The sequence below is a fragment of the Lottia gigantea genome, assembly GCF_000327385.1.
Source record: "Lottia gigantea unplaced genomic scaffold LOTGIsca_157, whole genome shotgun sequence".
NCBI classification, from domain to species: Eukaryota; Metazoa; Mollusca; class Gastropoda; family Lottiidae; genus Lottia; species Lottia gigantea.
The window spans coordinates 354,930-375,041 of record NW_008707910.1 but is presented as its reverse complement, the minus strand read 5'-3'; the positions used below and the strand labels follow the sequence as shown (position 1 = coordinate 375,041).

General features: G+C 34.2%; 1 protein-coding gene across 1 annotated transcript; it reads right to left on the bottom strand.

Annotated features, from left to right (window-relative positions):
* Positions 1-5,620: 5,620 nt before the first annotated feature.
* Positions 5,621-13,998, bottom strand: LOTGIDRAFT_238662 (hypothetical protein). The gene is made up of 13 exons (XM_009050859.1): positions 13,882-13,998; positions 13,366-13,480; positions 12,237-12,391; positions 11,874-12,044; positions 11,476-11,548; positions 10,870-10,976; positions 10,339-10,446; positions 9,769-9,861; positions 9,055-9,212; positions 7,512-8,005; positions 7,005-7,174; positions 6,472-6,577; positions 5,621-5,790 (listed from the first exon to the last, which is right to left on the bottom strand). Exons 1-13 carry the CDS (start codon positions 13,943-13,945, stop codon positions 5,709-5,711), a joined length of 1,896 nt encoding a protein of 631 aa, XP_009049107.1. The 5' UTR covers positions 13,946-13,998; the 3' UTR covers positions 5,621-5,708.
* Positions 13,999-20,112: the final 6,114 nt, after the last annotated feature.

Genomic DNA, 20,112 nt, shown 5'->3' with positions numbered 1-20,112 from the left:
CCCCCCCCCCCCCCCCCCCTTCGTCATACTTCCTCCTTAATAAGACCATGTCAATACTCGTATTCGTGATACGATGCGTAAGTGCATATCCTTTAGAAATAAAGAGAGGTAGATACAGACACGTCCCTATAAACTATAGAATATACCAGCACTGCGATATACATCACCATTACGTCTTAGATACAATATAACGTAAAAATGTAAAAAATGTGAAATGAAAAATGTAAAATAAAGAACCAGATACGATCATGTTTTATTGATCAAGTATGTGGGTTATAGATAACGTAAAAATGTAAAAATGTAAAATTTAACATGTAAAATGCAAAACCGAAAATGTAAAGTGTAAAAATGTAGAAATGTAGAAATGTAAAAATGTAAAATGTAAAATGTAAAATGTAAAAATGTAAAATGTGAAGATGTAAAATGTGAAAATGTAAAATGTAAAAATGTAAAAATGTAAAAATGTAAAATATGAAAATGTAAAATGTGCAAATGTAAAATGTGAAAATGTAAAATGTAAAATGTAAAATGTAAAATGTAAAATAGTAAAATGTAAAAATACACTTTGCACCCAACGATAATGGCGGAATGGCCCAAAAAGTCAAATAGCCTTTAAAACCGTAGTCAAAATAGCCCCTGTTTTGGTCAAAATGACACCAAAAATTACTACATGCGTATAAGATTTCTACTAAATCTCAAAATGCCCCCTTCCCTAAAAAACACAACAAAATTGGTCCAGTTTATAAGACTAACTTGATGATTTGTGAAACACATCCATGGTAAAATATGTGCACCAACAAGCATCTTCTACTGGCAGCAAATAAAACAAGACATTTTTCAATCTGTTTAAAATGCAGATCTGGTTGTTTCGTTTTATATCTTTTTCTGTGGGTTTCTGCAATTATCCTCCATGATCTAACGACATTCTTTTTAAAGCATATTCTGTTGAATTTGACTCAGTAATATCAACAATCATTGTATTACAATAATTCCACCAAATAAATTTTAAAAAAAATAATATAAGAGAGCTTTGATTTTGTTCAGTTCCCTATGTGTTAAAGAAAGTTGGTTATAGTACTTGACATTGTAAAGATGTGTCAATAAACTTACCAATCAATTTGTACAGGTACTGTGTTAATTGTATTAAGAAAAAATTAAGAAAAAAAAACGTAATCAATCTTACCAAGTTAATATGTTAGATATTTTTTAGTCAAAACCTTCTTGGGAATTAATTCTTGAAATATTGTCTTTACTCGCTGTTTTAGGTCAATGTTAAACACCTAAAATTCCAATTCCGTATTATCCTCTGGAGTTACAATAAATTTCACAATACTTTGAAATGAGCTAGATTAACTGATGTTGCAAATAGTTTATAACATTGAATTTTATTAACAGCTGTATGCGTTTAAATTTAATGAGAATTTCACACTTTATTATCTACAATACGGTACCAAAAAAACCTGATACATACAAGCTCTTGGATCTTAATATTTTACGAAACTACATTTCTATTCGTTGTCGTTCACCACTCCAAAATTCGACTGTATTAGTATGTAATATGTATATTTTGGTATACATCTGCTTTTTGGGATGCAGCTCCGTTTTTGGGATACGATTCCGCCTTTTTGGATACACCTCCGATTTTTGGGATACACCTCCGCTTTTTGGGATAAAAATCCGCCTTTTGGGATGCACCTCCACTTTTTGGGATAAAAATCCGCCTTTTGGGATGCACCTCCATTTTTTCGGATAAAACTCCACCATATGGGATACAACTGCGCTTTTTAGGATACACCTCCGCATTTTGGGAGAAACAGAGAAACAGTGAATTTATAGTGTAAAATTATATTGAACTGTATGCACCAAATGAAATTAAGCCTGATTTTTAATTCTATTCTGCATGAATAGCATTAACTTTTAATCCAATTCTTTATTTTGTATGCACCACATAGAATTACCTTAAATGTAGGCTATTTAAAAATTAGCTAATTTAATGCTAAACTTAAACTTAATTCCTTTTGTGGCTCTTCGATGTTTCAAAATGGACGATTATTTCGACGATTTAGATGAACTTGGTGAAACCAACCGTGTTATTCCCATCAATAGACATGTCAGGGATCGCCTGGACCCCTTCATATGGTTTTCGGAATTTAAAGCAAGGTTTAGATTGAACAAGAAATCGGTGTTGAATATCACTAATAGTTTGCAAAAATGAAACATGACATATCAAATTTATAATGACGTTCATTTGCTCCTTCGAAAAATAGAAGGAATTAAAGATATCGTTTGGTCTTACTCTTGTTGATAATTGTCATAAAAGCTGTAAGGCACCAGATGAGAGTCTATAGAGTTTCGGACTACAAGACATGGACTGAAAATACAGGCAATTGCTGGCTACTTATTTCTGAAATAAAAATAAACACTTCCTTACATTTTTCAAACAGTTTGATTTCTCTTAAAATTACAGTGTTTGTCTCACGTGTCCATAATTAATTCATAATTAGCTAAATTAGAAGATTACCTGCAGAATTCCAATGAGTGACCGATCAAGAAAGGTCAAAAAGTCTTTTTTTGTTTATCCAGACTGTACATACATGGACATTTGTGATTGGTTAAAATTCCTAATGTATATATTTATCGCTGTACCATGTAAGGTATCAAATCATTAAAGTTTTCCGGATCAATCAGCCCAATCCAGCTATATTTTTTTTTATAATATTGCGGTGATGGGGACCGAGATTTTCGAGATGGTCGTCAAAATGGTGGAACGATCTCACTTGCATCACCTACTCATTCTGAATGCGAAATTCTCAGACAGAATCAACTGAAAGCGAAGACTCGAACACTTCGTGATCAACATAATTAACACTTTTATACAACTTCCTCGACCATAGAAACTGAAAATTCTTGAGTTACAACAAGCATGTCCATGCCATATTTCTGACAGGCACTAATTGTTATCGCACTGTATCCTAGAAGATAGATCGATACGATCATAACACTTCATATTCGTATCCACCACCATATTGCCCGTGTCAGTGACATAGAAAAAAATTTGCAATTAAATTGATATCAGGAAAAAATTTGAATATTACGCACGCAAGCGTAAAACATTTACATATTTCTTTTTAACTAATTAGTGTATAATATACACATCTTTTCAAAGGTTTTCTAGCCTTTTTATGTGTCTCGGGGACACCTTTGACATCTATTTTGATCATTCCAATTATTCTTCCGATGTGGTTCCAGCAATTCCAGAAAGAGTTAATCGGAAATGACGCAGCTCCCACAAATGAATTCGTAACCAACCAACCTACCGCCATTCCACAATAACATGATAATATATGTTATCCCCCCTTACAAGATGGCTTCATTTCTAACTAACAATCTACGACTCATTTTGCTTCACCTTTGCCTTATAAAACTTTTTACTACGTCTTATATTCTTTAGTTTTAACGGAATGAACAAGTTGTATATTATTTGTGCAAATCGGAGAACTAAATATCCTTATTTATGATAAAGTGACCGGTTTCGAATACAGTGAGGCGACCATTTAGTAAATCAAGTAATAATAGTATTTCTAATCTTGATTTGGAATTTGGAATCTGGGATGTCCCAAATAGAAGTCAAAGGTGTCCCCGATACACATGAAGAGGCTAGAAAACCTTTATAATCCCTTTAATTTGTTTCATTTCATTTTCCAAAATCAAAATGCATCATAAAAATTGATATGTCAGCCGCTGTACAAGGAACAAGGTTAATGTCTTTGAAATATTTGGAGATATCTTGTAATAATTTGCCTTTGGTTTAAAGCTGAATTTAAAGGGATATTAAAATAGTTTTCTAAAAAATGTATGTGTATCGGGAACAATAGCACCAATATTCACCATTCCAATTTTCATCCAGACGTCTGTGGTTCTTGTACTTTCACTAAGGATGAATGTTTGATGACGTCACAAATCGCAAAATATGCTTTATGACTAAGGACTTTGCGATAAGTGACCATTAGTGACGTCATAAAACGCTTAGTTTTATTAGTTTATTGAAAAACAGATGTCTGACTGAATATTGGGAATACACATGCAAAATTTATAAAAGCTCTTTACAATCCCTTTAAATCAAGATATCTGTAACTGCTGTCAAACAACCAGTTATGTCCCCTTGTTGTATAAACTTAGGGTCATTTAGGAGGCACTGATTTTGGTAATAAAGCAAGACTAACAGAGTCTGCGCATTAGGCTTAATTTGGCACAAGAAAACAAGTATGGATGAGCATGGTCTAAATTTCAATAAAAAGAATTGTTTTTGTTAAAAGCTCCATTAATCGGGGAAAAGGTAATATATTTGGTCCTTTTATTTGTATAATATGTTATGTTCGCACCTTCAGTTAATCTATTGCATATCTTATACATGTTATATTGTCATATTATTAATTACAGTCGAGTAACCTAATTTCGTGGAAACCTATTATTCGTGGATTTCCGGAAAGGATTAATAATTTACATGCGCGACCTCCGCATTAGTTTGTTTTAATAAACATGGGTTTTCTGTACAATATCAGCTAGTAGAATGAATCCAGTAGTTTCAAGCAAGGTTAAATGTATTAATGTATACTTTGACAAATACAAAATGGCGGATTTCAGTTATTACCAAACGTCACTATTTTTTATCAGCCGAATTTCCTTATAATCCCTAGCCGTAATCGGAATTCCAAGTGTCGTCTGCTAGAATGTAGTCCAACGAATGAAGTCACGTGATCAACTAGCGGATTCCGTGTCAGCAGAAAATTTCTATGGAGCACAAAGTGGACCATATTCAGTGACTTTTATCAATAAATCACGCTACGTATCTTATTTTGTCAGTCACTATTTTTTTTTTTAAAATCGTGGTTCTTTGAAGGAATTGTCACTAGTTATAATGAATTGATATTAAAGATAAATACTAAGAGAAGTTAATTATATCACCCGGTATCCATACAACGTGTTTTTCTCGACTTATTTATAGTTCAAACATTGTACACGAAAATAGATGACGCATTCTGACGCCGTTGCCGAGTTGGTTGCTCATGAAATATGGGTCAAAGTGGATTCATAAAGAAAATCGAAATAAACCAATTTTAATTATTTTGTAGAATATCTGAGGAAACATCTAAGACATAAAAATTTTTTTTGTTTTTTTAATTTTGACGAAATTCGGTGTTGAATCCTTATATCCACGAAAATAGGTTACACCACTGTAATAACATTTTGCAAGAAATTTGGAATAATCCGAACCTGTCCAACCCTAGATTGGCATTCATGTGGCCACCTGTCCTCGCCAATTTTTCCGCATTTATAGATTTATAGAATGTAGAGTAAATTCAGTGTCTCTTTACCAAGCTAAAGACTTATAAGTGTTTTTTATTCAATATTTTTCAGTTTTTACGAGTTTGATTGAGTATTATGTAAAGATTGAAGCCCAATAATTTGATAACTGGCTGATTAACAAAGAGACTCCGTAAACTCCGTCATTTACGAACCCCGAACAGCCCAGCTGTTACAATATCCACTTAACTTGCCAGAGTATTACTTCGCCAGCAATAATCAAACAGAAAAAAAAAACAAACAAAAATACAGTTTAAAAAAAAAAAACAATTTAATGAATACATGATTTTTTTAAAGGTAATATACACGACTTTATAACTGAACTATGTTGTTGATAGTATGATTTAATCTTCTTCACTTTCCTCACTGTCATACCATGGCGAAAGGTTTAACTTATCATACTCCGAACATGGTTTGACTCGGTTACTGAAAGGCACGGACAAATATAATGTTACTAAATTTGTATGGTACGAAATACTGCATGTTCAAGTTCCAACGACATGATTCCAATCAAGCAATTGACCAGTTGCCTCTTGTTCGGTAAGGCATCCTCTTTTAGTTGCTTAAAGAGTCAGTAAGCACAATTTTCAGTATAAACAATGTCGTAAATTATACCTGAAAATATTTTTAAAATAAGTTATATTATAACTGTATGTATATCAACATGTATGTATATCAACATGTATGTATATCAACATGATCAATCTGAATTTAATTTAAAAGAGTTAATTAAAAATGGAGTGCACTAATTGTTAATTAAGTTGATTCAACCAGTTTTGATTTTGGGTCTCATAAAGGCTCAATTTGTTTACTCGAATACGTATAAGGATAATTATTAGGCGTTTATTTCTTAAATCCGCACAATAGTTTTCGAACAACTTTAAAAAATAGTTTTGACAAAAACAAATGTAACGGCAGGATATTTTTAGTTCAAACTTTCAGATAAGATCAGGGAGATATTTTTTTAGATTTTGGTGTATTTTTCTTACATTTGAGCAAATTTCCAACTTACGAAAAAACAAAGAGTGGCCTTTCAAGTAAGTGCTTTTAAAGGCTTTTTTAAGCTTTGATAAAAGAAACACATCTAAGATAGGATGATTTTCTTACTTTGAGTCATTGGGTAAGCTGAAGGGATCTGGTTGAACTTCATTAAAATTTAGTGTATCGCATAAAATCTTCGCGAAGCTAAACCTTTTCAGGGCTAGTCGTTGACCTACAAAAAAGAATGAAACTAATAACTGAAGTAAACGTAAAATCATGCAATAACGATGATGCCTCTTTAGGTTATTTAAAGGGGCAGTATAGAGCCATTTTAACCAATCATACTTTAGTCTCAGAAACGGGAATTAAATAATATTCACAGCTCCTCCGAAATTTGAGCCTTTAAATTCACGTGTGTCCAGACTTGTCCGGGTTTGAAAGTTAAAAATTCGAGTCACTACCATTTCGAAAAGACGTCTATAGAATAGGAAAGTAGGAAAGTTAATTCCTAGTTTGAGATATTTTTAAAAAGAATTGTGTGATTTTCGTACATTTCTCGTACTCGGAGACTATTTAATTCATTCTAGACTGAAATGAACCTCCCAAAATGGACACAGTTTATGGTATCTGTTTAATTGTATTAGATATATATAACTCACAGGATGAGAAGCCTCGACGTTTGTCCCTTGTTTCATGCCAGAACGCATCACCAAATTTTAAACATCTGAACTGTTCTCCAAGAATACAGTTGAATGTTTCACCAAGCAAAGAATTTTTCAAGTTAGGTTCTGACATTCCTCCGGGGAATAATTCTATATCGTCCACATGACTGCAACGAAAAATATACATAAGCCTAATATTTACACAATCATATCCTACCCTTTTAAGGTAAATTAGACAATTTAAACCGACGAAGCATTGATACACACAAATTGGCAAACCACTAGCAATTGCAAATCCGACCACTACGATTTGTAGTCCTCGGTAAGAGGTCAGTGTGACGTAATCCAGTAAAATTCTGTCTGCTCGACTGGCCCCAGAAAAGTGACAACTTAGGGAAGATTGTGTTGCAAATTTAACTTGAAATGGCACATAATCCAGACTTTGGTTCCTGATAATAAACAAATATCATTTGGCAAATACAAGTTTCGAGACAATGTTCTTACTCGTAAATTTTAGCCAACTCGACTCCTGCATTACCAACTTCTTTGTCATAAAATGAAGTTAATTTTCTTAGCCCACAATATTCTCTCATCTGGTTGTAGGTGGCAATAGCATGATCTCGTCCACGATTGATATTAAATGACACCAAATCAAAAGAACCATTTTTCGTTTCAAACAAATGATCTGTGATTTCCTCGGTAATAAACCGATCTCTAGCTAAAGCAGGTTGGTTAATAACTCCTTCCATCAGAAGAGTTAAGTTTTCAAAAACCGTTTTTGGGTTGTTAAACAAATTCCTAGACAGTATTTTTTCATCGCCATATTTCACAAAATCTGGAATCAAGGAATGGCCCATTCGGTAGGCGGCTGTAGCAAACTCGGAAGCTATACGAGCATTCACATTTATATCGTATTTATGTTCACCTCGTCTTAATCCATTCTTTTTTAATGTTTTTGGACTCAAAATATAAGGCAGCCAGTCAAAATATGTAGTTTTCTGAAATTAAGAAGTTGGCCATCCTTAAAGGGATTGTAAATAGGTTTTCTAATTTGTTTTATGTGTATTGCATCAATTTGCACCATTCCATTTTTCAATCAGACGTCTGTGGTTCAAGCAATTCCACCAAAACCAAGTGAAGAAGAACCTTTGGTGAAATTTTGCTATTAGTGACGCCATCAAACACTTAATGTAAGTGGAACTGTAGGAACCACAAGGAGAAAATTGATGCTATCAGTGTCCCAGATATACATAAAAATTATTAATCCTCTTAAAAAGATCAGTAGTTATTGTTTGCAACGTCCCTAGACCTAATGTACTTGTCGTAAAATGAAGTTTCGCCTGAATTTTCTAGTTCATACCAATGTAACCAAACGAAACCGTTGCAATGTACTATGTTTGTGACCATACAATTTTGACATTTATGAAGCAGTGGCGCTGCCAGTGGTGGTACAGAGGGACCAAAAAATATCTGTCAAGTAATAGCTTGACATTGTGTAGATTTACATCATCATGATTACTAGTCCGAAACATCTGCCTCTATTCCAGTCTCTGATGAATATTTTGACAGTTGTCGGCTGGAGTAGAGTCAGAAAAAATATACCCTGATAATTGGGATTTGTCACACTTCAGAAGATCCGTTTTCTCTGACATAATATTAAATTACCTTTTAGATGATTGTAAATTAGTGTTGGGCATCACCGTAACTCTTGTTTTTTTTAGTATTACGTGACCTTTGAACTTTTGGCTGCGCACGTATTTTTAAATGGCGAATGCGAGATCAGTTTCGCTAAAAAACACTTTGGTGGAACGGAATTCGCGTCATAAATGGTGTAGGTAGAAAATGACTGAACTACAAAAATATTCATTTTTCAAAATGGGTTTTGAAGATCCGAGTTATCTTAATAGGGTTAAAACCTCCGCACCTGCGGAGAAGCAGAAAGTTTCCATTTTACAGACTAGTTTTTCTATCTCTACACCAGCCAGATGTCTGTCCAAATAGCTATCAAAGGCTGGAATAGAGACATTTGTTCGGTCTACATGATTACCTGTAATATAGCTCCAATGATTTTCCTTGTTTCTTGAAACAGTCGATTACCGCCCCAATTGGTATTTTCGTCCAATTCTGCAACTATTATGTTATGAAGACGGACAAATATAGTATGAAGACCTGTTAATGGTGGATATGCGTGAGCTCGTTCATCACCTCATAAATAAAAACAAGTAAAATCAGTTATTTTGAAAACCTTATTAGAATCCCTTTTAACAGTTTGAAATAAAAAATAGAGCCTGGCAAAATCCCCTGTTGCACCCTGCGTTACTCGTCTTCGTTTGCTCACATGGTGCATTTCATTTCATTTTTTGAATCTCTTAAAAGACATACTAACTCTTAGAATGAACATAAAATTCAACTTCCCATTTAACTTGACCAAAATGAAAATTTAATATTCATCGGTGGACTTAAATTCTTTGTACAATACATTAAATCCATAAACATTATGTATATACGTTTACAAACATTTTTCAATAATTACGTTTTAAGGATAATTTTTATTCTGGATTAATCAGATAATAGTTGAATTCTGTTGTATAGTTATGGCACTGGGTAGGTACAAAGGAGAGTATATTATACTCTTATTGACCAAGTTTGAAAATCTAAATTTTATGTTCATTCTGTAAGCAAGTGTCTTTTGTGGTATCAATTATGGATAAATGAATTTGGGGGGTTTTGGGATGCTTTTTTTAATTTCTTCCACACTTACCAGTTGCAAAACAATGTGGGACACTAGGTCCAAGAATGCAATCTTGATCACGACCAATGGGCAGCAAATTACCAGCGGATGTTGCCATTCTTCCTGCAAGAGTAACGAAATTCTCCGTGTAAGTCTTAAAATCATCTAGCCATTCAACAAGCAGTATTAACCGACAAGCCACAAGTATAACAAAAATACGCAGAATATTTAATATTGCCATGATGAAAATGAATATTCCGTTTTCTTGAATTGAAATAAAATAGACGTTACACACTATTCCAGTTGTTCTCGTGCAGTGACGTATTTATGAGGTAATTTTTGGGCCATGCAAAATGAATTTTTTTTTCTACTTTCACCTCCAAAATTGCGTTAGATGTACTCTACCCGATCTCCAACCCCCCCCCCCCCCCACCCCCCCACACCCCCACACCCCCTGTCAATCAAATCCTCACTAAACAAACAACTGTTCGATTTCATGGCTAGTTTGTGATATTAACCATACCAAAATTCCTTTGACGATGCTCTATCTATACCTATCACTTTTTGGAATTATAACTTAAAATGAATAAGAATTATTACCATTTTCTGCTCGCAATTTCTTAGTGTGTTCTTCATTAGTTCCGTAAACATTTGACGCATCAATATATGAAGTTAGAAGGTTCTGTTGTTCTCTGGGGTTCGAGGAATCTGTTAAAAAATAAATTGTCACTTGATTACTGCGCTTATACAATTCGGAAAATTCTCGGCAGTTTTGGTCCTTGTACAATGCTATTCCGTGGAAGTATAACATATCTTGGTATTTGTTAGCCATTCTTTATCGGAATAATGTCCAAATTGTCACGTGATCGCATGATTCGCATAAAAAGAGCAGGCTAATGCCGCTGTCCTGGCAAAATTTCACTTGATGCACCCTGCATGGCGTTACCCATCTTCGTTAGTTCAAATACAAGTGTTTATGAACAAAGACAATAAAAGTTTCGAATTTAGAATAAAGATTTTGAGGCTATGAACTATAGTTCAGGTCGGAAAATGACTACCATTTGAGAAGTACGCGACGTTCCGCCTAAAGATTGGCTGGTGTAGGCCTTAGATAATGCTATATATACTTACTTAAATAGCTGATGTTCTGTATGGCACGTGATCTGACCATTTCAATACAATTTATATTGAAATATGGGTCATCTTTAGGAATTATTATCGGAAAGCATTCACCGTTACTGAAAATAGTGGAGAATTTTTTTACAGTCAAACTTGTATTAAGTGGCACACAAATGCATTAAATTTTACCAACAATAAGAGCATTACAGATGTTCAACATTAAAATAATGTTTAAGGCCAGTTTGTGTTACACATTTTAATTTTTATAGCTTCTTTTCCTAGTAGGTATAGACACTTTGTATTAAATGTGAAACTCAACTACTACTCAATAATGGCATATTCAGCATATCTTCAATCAAATAGAATTTAAAAGCTTGTTGGATGATTAAAATATTAGAAAATTAAAACTTGAATTCACAATGGGTCTCGGTTTATTGCCTCATCATAACAACTAGACGCCTTTTCCATGTCATCTAATCTGCATCACTGACAGGGGGTAACTGAGTTGGTAAACCTATTTACTCAACCTATGCTGAGATTAAATACCGGACTTCGGATTAGTGAGCAAGCTACTGAGTCACCGCGCAGCTCCCAGTAATTAAGAATGGGTTCACTTACCAAGTTGCTATGTCTGGATGTGGTAGTCCTCTTTGTACATCGACATGGTTACAGCAGCCTCTATTTACATGAGCTGTAATTATTCTATATATTCAGTTTGTTATTTAAATGAAAACTTTGTACTTTTTGTACTAATAATGTCCCGTTTACACCAAATGAAACTGAGAAATTAAATTCCATTCTGCGCCATTATTGGAGATTGATTTGGGTCTTGAATGTATGTGTAAATAGTCCGCATAATCTTTTAAAAATACCCCAAACTAGAAATTTCATTTTCTATTTCTATATAAATTATGTCTTTTCGTTAGGTGGGGGAGGGGGGTGTCAAAAATGACGAGTCGTCATTTTAACTTTAAGCTCCCAGTCCATGACTTTTTTTGATTGTACGAATTACTTACGTTGATTAATGGCAGCACCCGTCATATCATGATCCATGAATTCACCCCACTGCATCAACATTACCGTGTTTTCGGCATTAACTGATAGAGCTGGATGAATAGCTTTACTGACTTCTCTAGCTGTGGGAAGTAGACCACAATTTACACCCAGTGTCTTTGGTGTACACACCCCTTAAATAGGAAAAGAAAGCGGGCTACCCGAATCAATAAATAAGGTCCGAAATCCAATATAAAGAGTATGACGATACTATATCAACAATGAACAATATGTGTAGTTTTGAGCAGTAATGGCAGGTGTGGTTCCAGGTAGGATCGACTTAGTAGTTTTCTATAATAAAAAGGAACCGTAACAAATATACTCACCATCCCCATATTGCGCTGGCATAAGACGTTGAAAGCTTCCCAATGACTGACCCATTGAGGGATCCCTGACATTGTTGCACGAGCCGTCGGCTGTTCTGTATAATCTCTTTCCTTGGTTGCATCGTCGACAACTTGTTCTTAATGTGACTTCATCACTATAAAATTAAAGGTATACTATTTCTAAGGATTACCGAATTGCATTCTTTAATTAAAATATAAATTTATAAATGAAAAATTAATATATTAAAATTAAATTTTTCGCGCAGCTCTGACTGTAATCGTGAGTGAATTGCAATTTTTCGGTTGTGACCTTATTTACTACTTGATAGCTTTGACGGTGCCTTCTACATTTCTTTCGGCCATGGTTATTCTCTTGGATAACTAATGGCGATCTCTCGTTTCCAGTGGAATATGGGACAAATCGATCAAGAGACGAATGATCCTATGACATGTTAAGAAATCTAGAGCGATATGAGATTTTTTGTGTATCGCAATATAGACAATATTTTATCACGATATGTTTAAATATCGCGATATAGAAGTTTCCGGAAATAAACTCTTTGTAATAATATAAAGAATCTCGTTTATTTTTTCTGCTTAAAAGTATTTGAAAACTGGCGCATGAGGCCCATGATCTAAGATACATTGTCAAATTTTGATGTTGACAGGGCTAAGTAAGTCAAGCAATTTGTCAATCAGACACATTTATGTTTATGTCTATCAAAACCAAAGGCAGCTAGTGTTGCATTCCCGTTGTATTTTATATAATGCACAATGTGATAGCAATCCCTTATCAAACTCTAGAGATTCAAATGTATGTAATATCCCAATGTCATAGACAGTAATTGTCTAATGCCAAACCTTTAAGGAGACATGTTACATATTTTATAAATTTTTTTAATTAAAAATTCAAATCTCAACTTTAATATAAAATTTTGAAATTGTATTACCAAATTAAAATTTTGAAATTGTATATTAAAAATCAAAATTTTTAAAATTTGAAATTCGAAATTCAATTTTCAAAATTACTTATTAAAACTTTTCAGTGCATTTCCAGATTGACATTTTCAAATTGCCAGAAAATGAAATATAAGCATTTGAGCAAAATAGTTCAAAAATTTATTCTTACCTCAGTGAATCAAGAAGATAAGTTGGAATGTCACTTTCTCTTCGTGTATATTTATGGTTCATTCCAGAGAGTTGGGCTGCACACATACTCGACGTCACAAGTGATGCTGATTTACCTTGAATTATACAAACAGATACTATTACTATTTAGTAGTAAACTTCACCAACTTTTTGCTTTAAGGAATACACAAGTGAAATGATGTTCCTTAAATCCTTAAAGACCCCTCGACAATTTGGAAATCAAAAAATAGTAAGCTCATGTGGCTCTCCTGGCAAAATTTTCCCGACTTCATAAGCCCATTTAAGCGCAGAAGAGTAGGGTGTAAAACTCCATTAATTTGATTTCTTTTGTTCATTACGATCTTAAGACACCTCAACCTCGATCTTTTGGTAAAAAATTTGTAAAAGTCAGAAGTACAAAAATTATTGTCACTAAAAAAAATTCAAGCGCTGAGTTTTCAGTGAGACCATAGTAATACAGTATTATGGTGCAGGAAGAGTAAAAAATATAACTTACAATTGTTTGCTGCTGCACCGCGACAAACTGTGGCAAAGACCAAGAGAATAAACTGTAGTTTCATTTTTCCTCGAATCGTACTGTATTATCAAATTCTGATAATGAAACCTGTCATCGTGATAAGTCTGAATTAAAAGTCAATTTGATCGGGCTTTTATATCCTTCATCTTCACGGCAAAAAATTAGACCGAAACACCTGCCTCTATACCTCTGATAGGTATTTTGAAAATGTGTAGACTAAGCTCTGTTTTATGGTTACTATTCCGCACTTTTGAAGGTTTGTGTGTGTGATGAGGAGGGGGGTGTGGTTTAAATCGTTGAATCGGATCAGCCAATGCAAGATATATTCGGAAAGAGGGATATTTTGTAGTTCAGTCAAACCATCATAATACCTTTACCCCATTTATCTCACGACTCTCACGAAGTTTTTTTTAATGAAACTGATCTCACGTCAGCCATTTAAAACAAAGGTTAAAAGGTCACATAGTCACGTGTTATTAACAAAACCAAGGTAAAGATGATACCAAACATTAATTTACAGTCATCGTAAATGTTATTTAACATTATGTTAGAAATAACACATCTTTGGAGGTGTAGAAAATACCCATCAAACAGGGCCAAGTTTTTCTGACTCTTTTCCAGTCGATAACTGTCAAAATATCTATCAGAGGCTGGAATAGGGGCAGATGTTTCGGACTAGGTAAAAGTGTAATAAGGTAAGGACCTCGAGGCACTGATACAATAATGATAAACATCGTAAGTTTAAGGGCTAGATCGGTTTTTTCAATGAGTTTTTGTGGTCTTGATCGTGAAATACATCATGCCACACGTAGAAGAAGATGGGATAGAAAACTTTGTTTGGTACGATGGCTGTTTTCTGTTGGTTTACGAGCCGATCGAACAGAATCTTCAGTTGAATTTTTCCCAAACATCATAAAACGTTGTTACAATTTAAGAAACAGATATTAAAGAAGAGCATGGGATGTGTAGCAATTTGGTCAGATCATGAATGGTAAGTAAAGCTAACTGCAGATTAAAAAAACCAAGCAAAACACCCAGGTTCCTATTTTAATCAGATTGTAGGAGCTACCGAGAGGGCCGAGTACAGACCCCAGAGGTATACCATAACGTAATTCAATTTTGACATACCGTTCGTTGACAAAGATAGGGCTCAAACCATTTCAGAGCAGAACCATTTATAGCAAATCTTTACATTTGGAAATTTTATTTTGCACATTTATGAAATGAGAGAAAAAAATCAGTTCAAAGAGAAGCTAAATTGGCTAACAAAATAAATCAGATGAATAAAGAAGCTAAAACCGATATCTACGGTGGCTCAGTTCCGATATATTTCATTTTTTATTTTGAATTAAAAACCTAGCTGAAAATTCCTGTAATTTTGGAAAAAATCTTTAATTTAGTTCGGTGGTAATTCTTGTAATTTTGAATTAAAAACTTTAATTTTCACCTGGGTGAAAATAATTTTTATACGCCCACATTAAATGGGGGGCGTATATTGCCGTCACTGATTTACAGATAGGATGAGACTTGTTAGGCAAAGATTGATATAGATCTTAGATCACTTGTGCTGATTTTCTCGTGGTGATTCTTTGTTGATATTTCTGATTTAAAGAGCTCAAAAACTAATAAGAAGTACAGTTATTCTGATGGCTCATCCTAGAAAACCATTTCATAAAACTGTACAGTTCAGCAGTCATAGATGGAAATTCACTTGGTTTTATTCACACAAGCTCATAACTGTATTAAAATTGATGGTTTAAAAGGGCTCAACAACAAATAAGAAAAACAGAATATAGTACAGCTATAATGGTGTCTGATCATAGCAAACCATTTCGTAACATGTAAAGTTTAATTGGCTTAGATAAAGTTCAGTAAACCAGAATAGAATTAGATGTTTTATTGATAGATGTAAATCAGGGCTCACACAAACTAGGACCATATAAATATTCATGATTACGAGTCTGACACCTGATAATAATGAAGTTCATCAGTTCTAGTGGATGGTTATAGAACTTATTAAAAAGTTACCCTTTTTATACGCCCACATGAAATGGGGGGCGTATATTGCCGTGACCGCTTTCCGTCGGTCCGTCCACAATTGCACTCTACAAGGCACAATTTTGGCTGATTTCGACGAAACTTGGTATGGTTGTTTGTAATCACCCAAGGATGAACCCTATTGAAAATCAGACGAATCGAAAAATTAGTATGAGTTATTGCCCTTTGGTTCTTGAAACGCTCGTAAACACTCTAAAAGGTGCAATTCATGACGGATTTTTATGAAACTTGGTGTGAGTGTTTGTAATCACCCAAGGATAAACCCTATCGAAAATCAGAAAAATTGATAAATATTTAGTATGAGTTATTGCCCTTGTTCTTGAAAACGCGTTCAAATTTTAGCTTGTAAACACTCTAGAAGGGACAATTCTTGATGGATTTTAACGAAATTTGGCTTGAGTGTTTGTTATCACCCATGGGTAAAGCCTATTGAAAATGAATGTAGGTAATTAGGTCACAGGTAAATCGGTCACCGGAAATTTGGTCACAGTAAACGGTCACACTGTAATTTGGTCACAGTAATAAGGTCACACGGTAATTTGGTCACAGTAAAAAGGTCACACGGTACTTTGGTCACAGTAAAAAAAGTCACTCGGTAATTTGGTCACAGTAATACGGTCACATGGTAATTTGGTCACAGTAGTAAGGTCACACGGTAATTCGGTCACAGTGAAAGGGTCACACGGTAATTTGGTCACAGTAAAAAGGTCACATGGTATTTTGGTCACAGTAAAAAGGTCACATGGTAATTTGGTCACAGTAAAAAGTCACACGGTAATTTGGTCACAGTAATACTGTCACATAGTAATTTGGTCACAGTAAAATTACCCATTTTCAGTGGTGTTGGTCATCTTATTCACATCAACCGCTTGTAGTTGATAACTAGATTCAATAAATGGTGTAGGACGGGCAATGTCACAACTTAAGTAGGTTCGTGACTTTGACCTTGACCTCCAATGACCTTAAAAGTCATTGTGTTCGTCTCTTCGTCCCATGGGGGTTCTTTGGACTAATTGCTCTGTCCAGATGCGGTGTCATGAATCCTCCGACACTCCGACACTCCGACACAGTCCGACAAGACATTTGAGACTTGATATAAATATAACTTGAGACTAATATAAATTTATAGTGGCATTGTCTCGATTGTTTAATGAACTAGTCTTTAGATCAATTTGCCTACAAAGCTATTTCAATCTTGAAAGACGTTGCAATGATATAGTCTTTTCTGCATCTGCTCCATAGAGTTACTCTGACCATATTTAATGAAACCGTGTTTCACACCTTATTCATTTAGGCTATTGTTAGTTTTAGCCCATTTATGGCCTGGTTTTCTTATAGACATTGCTCCTTTAAATTTTAATAAAAGTGGACAAATGACATATAATAACATAGAAAATCCAGAGAATCGGACAATAAATAAGCTCTGTAGCCTCCATACAACAATTGTCCACAGTGGCGTAGCCAGAGGAGGGGGCTGAAGTCAATACTGGATGATTTCACAGGCCGCATTCAGTGAGTGAGAATTCTATAATTTGGAATGGCGAGAGTCGGCAAAAGTTAAACGGTGGCATGGCTTGCAAGATTAAAAGGCAGACCTCTGGCGGGTTGTATCAGCAATAACTATATAGCTGCAGATTGACTGTTCGACCGTTCAGGGCCACACAAGGTCCATCCATCTCTGGCAGAGGGCAAGCAGAACACTATAATATGTATTATGAAATAAATATCACTACACCAATTACCAGTAATTTCATTTTACTAGTTTTGCCTTGACCAGATCACTGTGTGACCATATTACTGTGACCAAATTACCGTGTGACCTTATTACTGTGACCAAATTACCGTGTGACCGTATTACTGTGACCAAATTACCATGTGACCCTTTTACTGTGACCAAATTACCGTGTGACCTTTTTACTGTGACCAAATTACCGTGTGACTTTTTTACTGTGACCAAATTACCGTGTGACCGTATTACTGTGACCAAATTACCATGTGACCCTTTTACTGTGACCAAATTACCGTGTGACCTTTTTACTGTGACCAAATTACTGTGTGACCTTATTACTGTGACCAAATTACCATGTGACCTTATTACTGTGACCAAAGTTCCAGTGACCGAATTTCCTGTGACCTAATCACCGCGCCCCATTGAAAATGAGAAAAATCGAAAAAATATTTAGTATGAGTTATTGCCCTTGATCTTGAAAACCCGTTCAATTTGTAGCTCATAAAAACTCTAGAAGGCATGATTCTTGCCGAATTTTGACAAAACTTGGTTTTATTATTCATTACCGCGCTGAAGATTGAATATTTGTCTTCTAGAGTTTTCACGAGCTAAAGATTGAACACGTTTTCAAGAACTAGGGCAATAACTCATACTCGATATTATTCAATATCGCCCTAAAGAGTTCAAAAGAAGTGTATGACTGAAGGTTGAATATTTCATACTGGGGATTGTTACTGTACTGCTAAATATTTATGTTCAAAATCAAAGCTGCCAGTGGGCGTATATTACCTTGTCTGGCAAGCTATCTTAATGAATATGATTCAGCTCAGCTGTCCAGAATATATTATATTGACGTAGATTATAGTTAACTTAAAGGGACTGCCATTTTCGGGTGTTGATTTGGGTCTTGAAAAAAATATTTAAATAGTCCTCAGAAGTACTAAAAATGTACGGAAATCATATAATTGCTTCAATAATGCCTCATACTAGGAGTTTATTTTCTATTTCTAGTCTCAAGAATAGACGAGTGGTTCTTTTAACTTTTAAACGTGGATTATTATACATGAATTTGAAGTCTCAAATATCCACTGTGAGCTGTAAACACTATTGCCGATTACATAAAAAAAAAATCTAAACTAGGTGAATCTGTCCTATTTAATCTTTAACATAATAGGCTGGTTGAAATAATCGATTATTGTCTCTTGGAATTAATCTATCATCAAAATACATCATCGATTAAATGTTAATGTTATATTTTCTCCTGTGTACCCGCTAACAATTTCTTGCACATCTTACCCACTTTAAACTATATTAAGTGACCAAAGCAATAATATACTTCTATGGCACAAAAATAACCCATTGAATTAAAAAAGAATTCTCACATTAAATATTTCGATTATTGATAGATTATTGATGTCGTCGATAATGGATCTCAATTTGGTAATCGATACCCAGCCCTAGATGATTCTACTGAGCAATTATAGTAAAGCATTTTGATTTACTACTGTATTGTTTGGTAGTCATGTGTAGGCTATCATCTCTTGGTATGATGAGCTATTAATATTCATAGTCTAAAGACTTCAACAACAATTAAACAAATGGTTCAGTTGGTTAGTAAATAAGAAAAGTAACTTGAATGTTGAAGGATAATAATGAAGTATATATAGGGGCAGTATGTATGTTGTAAATTATATCTGAAAATATAACTAGATCAAACTGAATTTGTTTTAACAGTGTTAATTAAAAACAGAGAATGCCAATTGTTAATTAAGCAGTATGACCATATTTTTCTTTTTGTTTATAGTTCCACAAATTTGAGGAGAAAATTTTTATTTTTATACCTGCAAAAAATACAGAGTGCCCCTTTAACAACATGATACATCAAATTGTATTTGTATTTATGTTGTGTATTAATGTTGTCAATAGGTATATTATACAACTTTCTTGTTGTAAAGCAAATTTTTCCCCCTTTTCTTCTTTTTTGGGGAAATAAAGGTAATTTGGTGTTATCTTAGATTCAAAGAGCACAGCAGTTGATAGATATGGAGTCCTGTCAGCTTCCAGATATGAATGACAGATTCAAGGAGAAGAAAGCCACCACATTTCAATCAGGAGACCGTCCCATGCCAGTTTGGAAACCCAAACCTCCAAATTCTTACACCCAAGAAGATGATAGACCCAGAAGTAATTTGTTTTTTCTTCAAGTACTTTTACCTTCTCATTTGAAATTACTGAATGAATTAGTCTTGTTAAAGGCCATTTTGCCAAAGTTGCTCTATTATTATTTCTTTAAAGTGTGATTACAATGGGTTTTCTACTGGAAAGTTTTACTCTCTTTGGGTTCAGTGGGTTATAACAATCGTCATAGCAACTCATAGGAAGTGATGTCACATGCTGATAATGAATGAGAGTAATATCTGTAT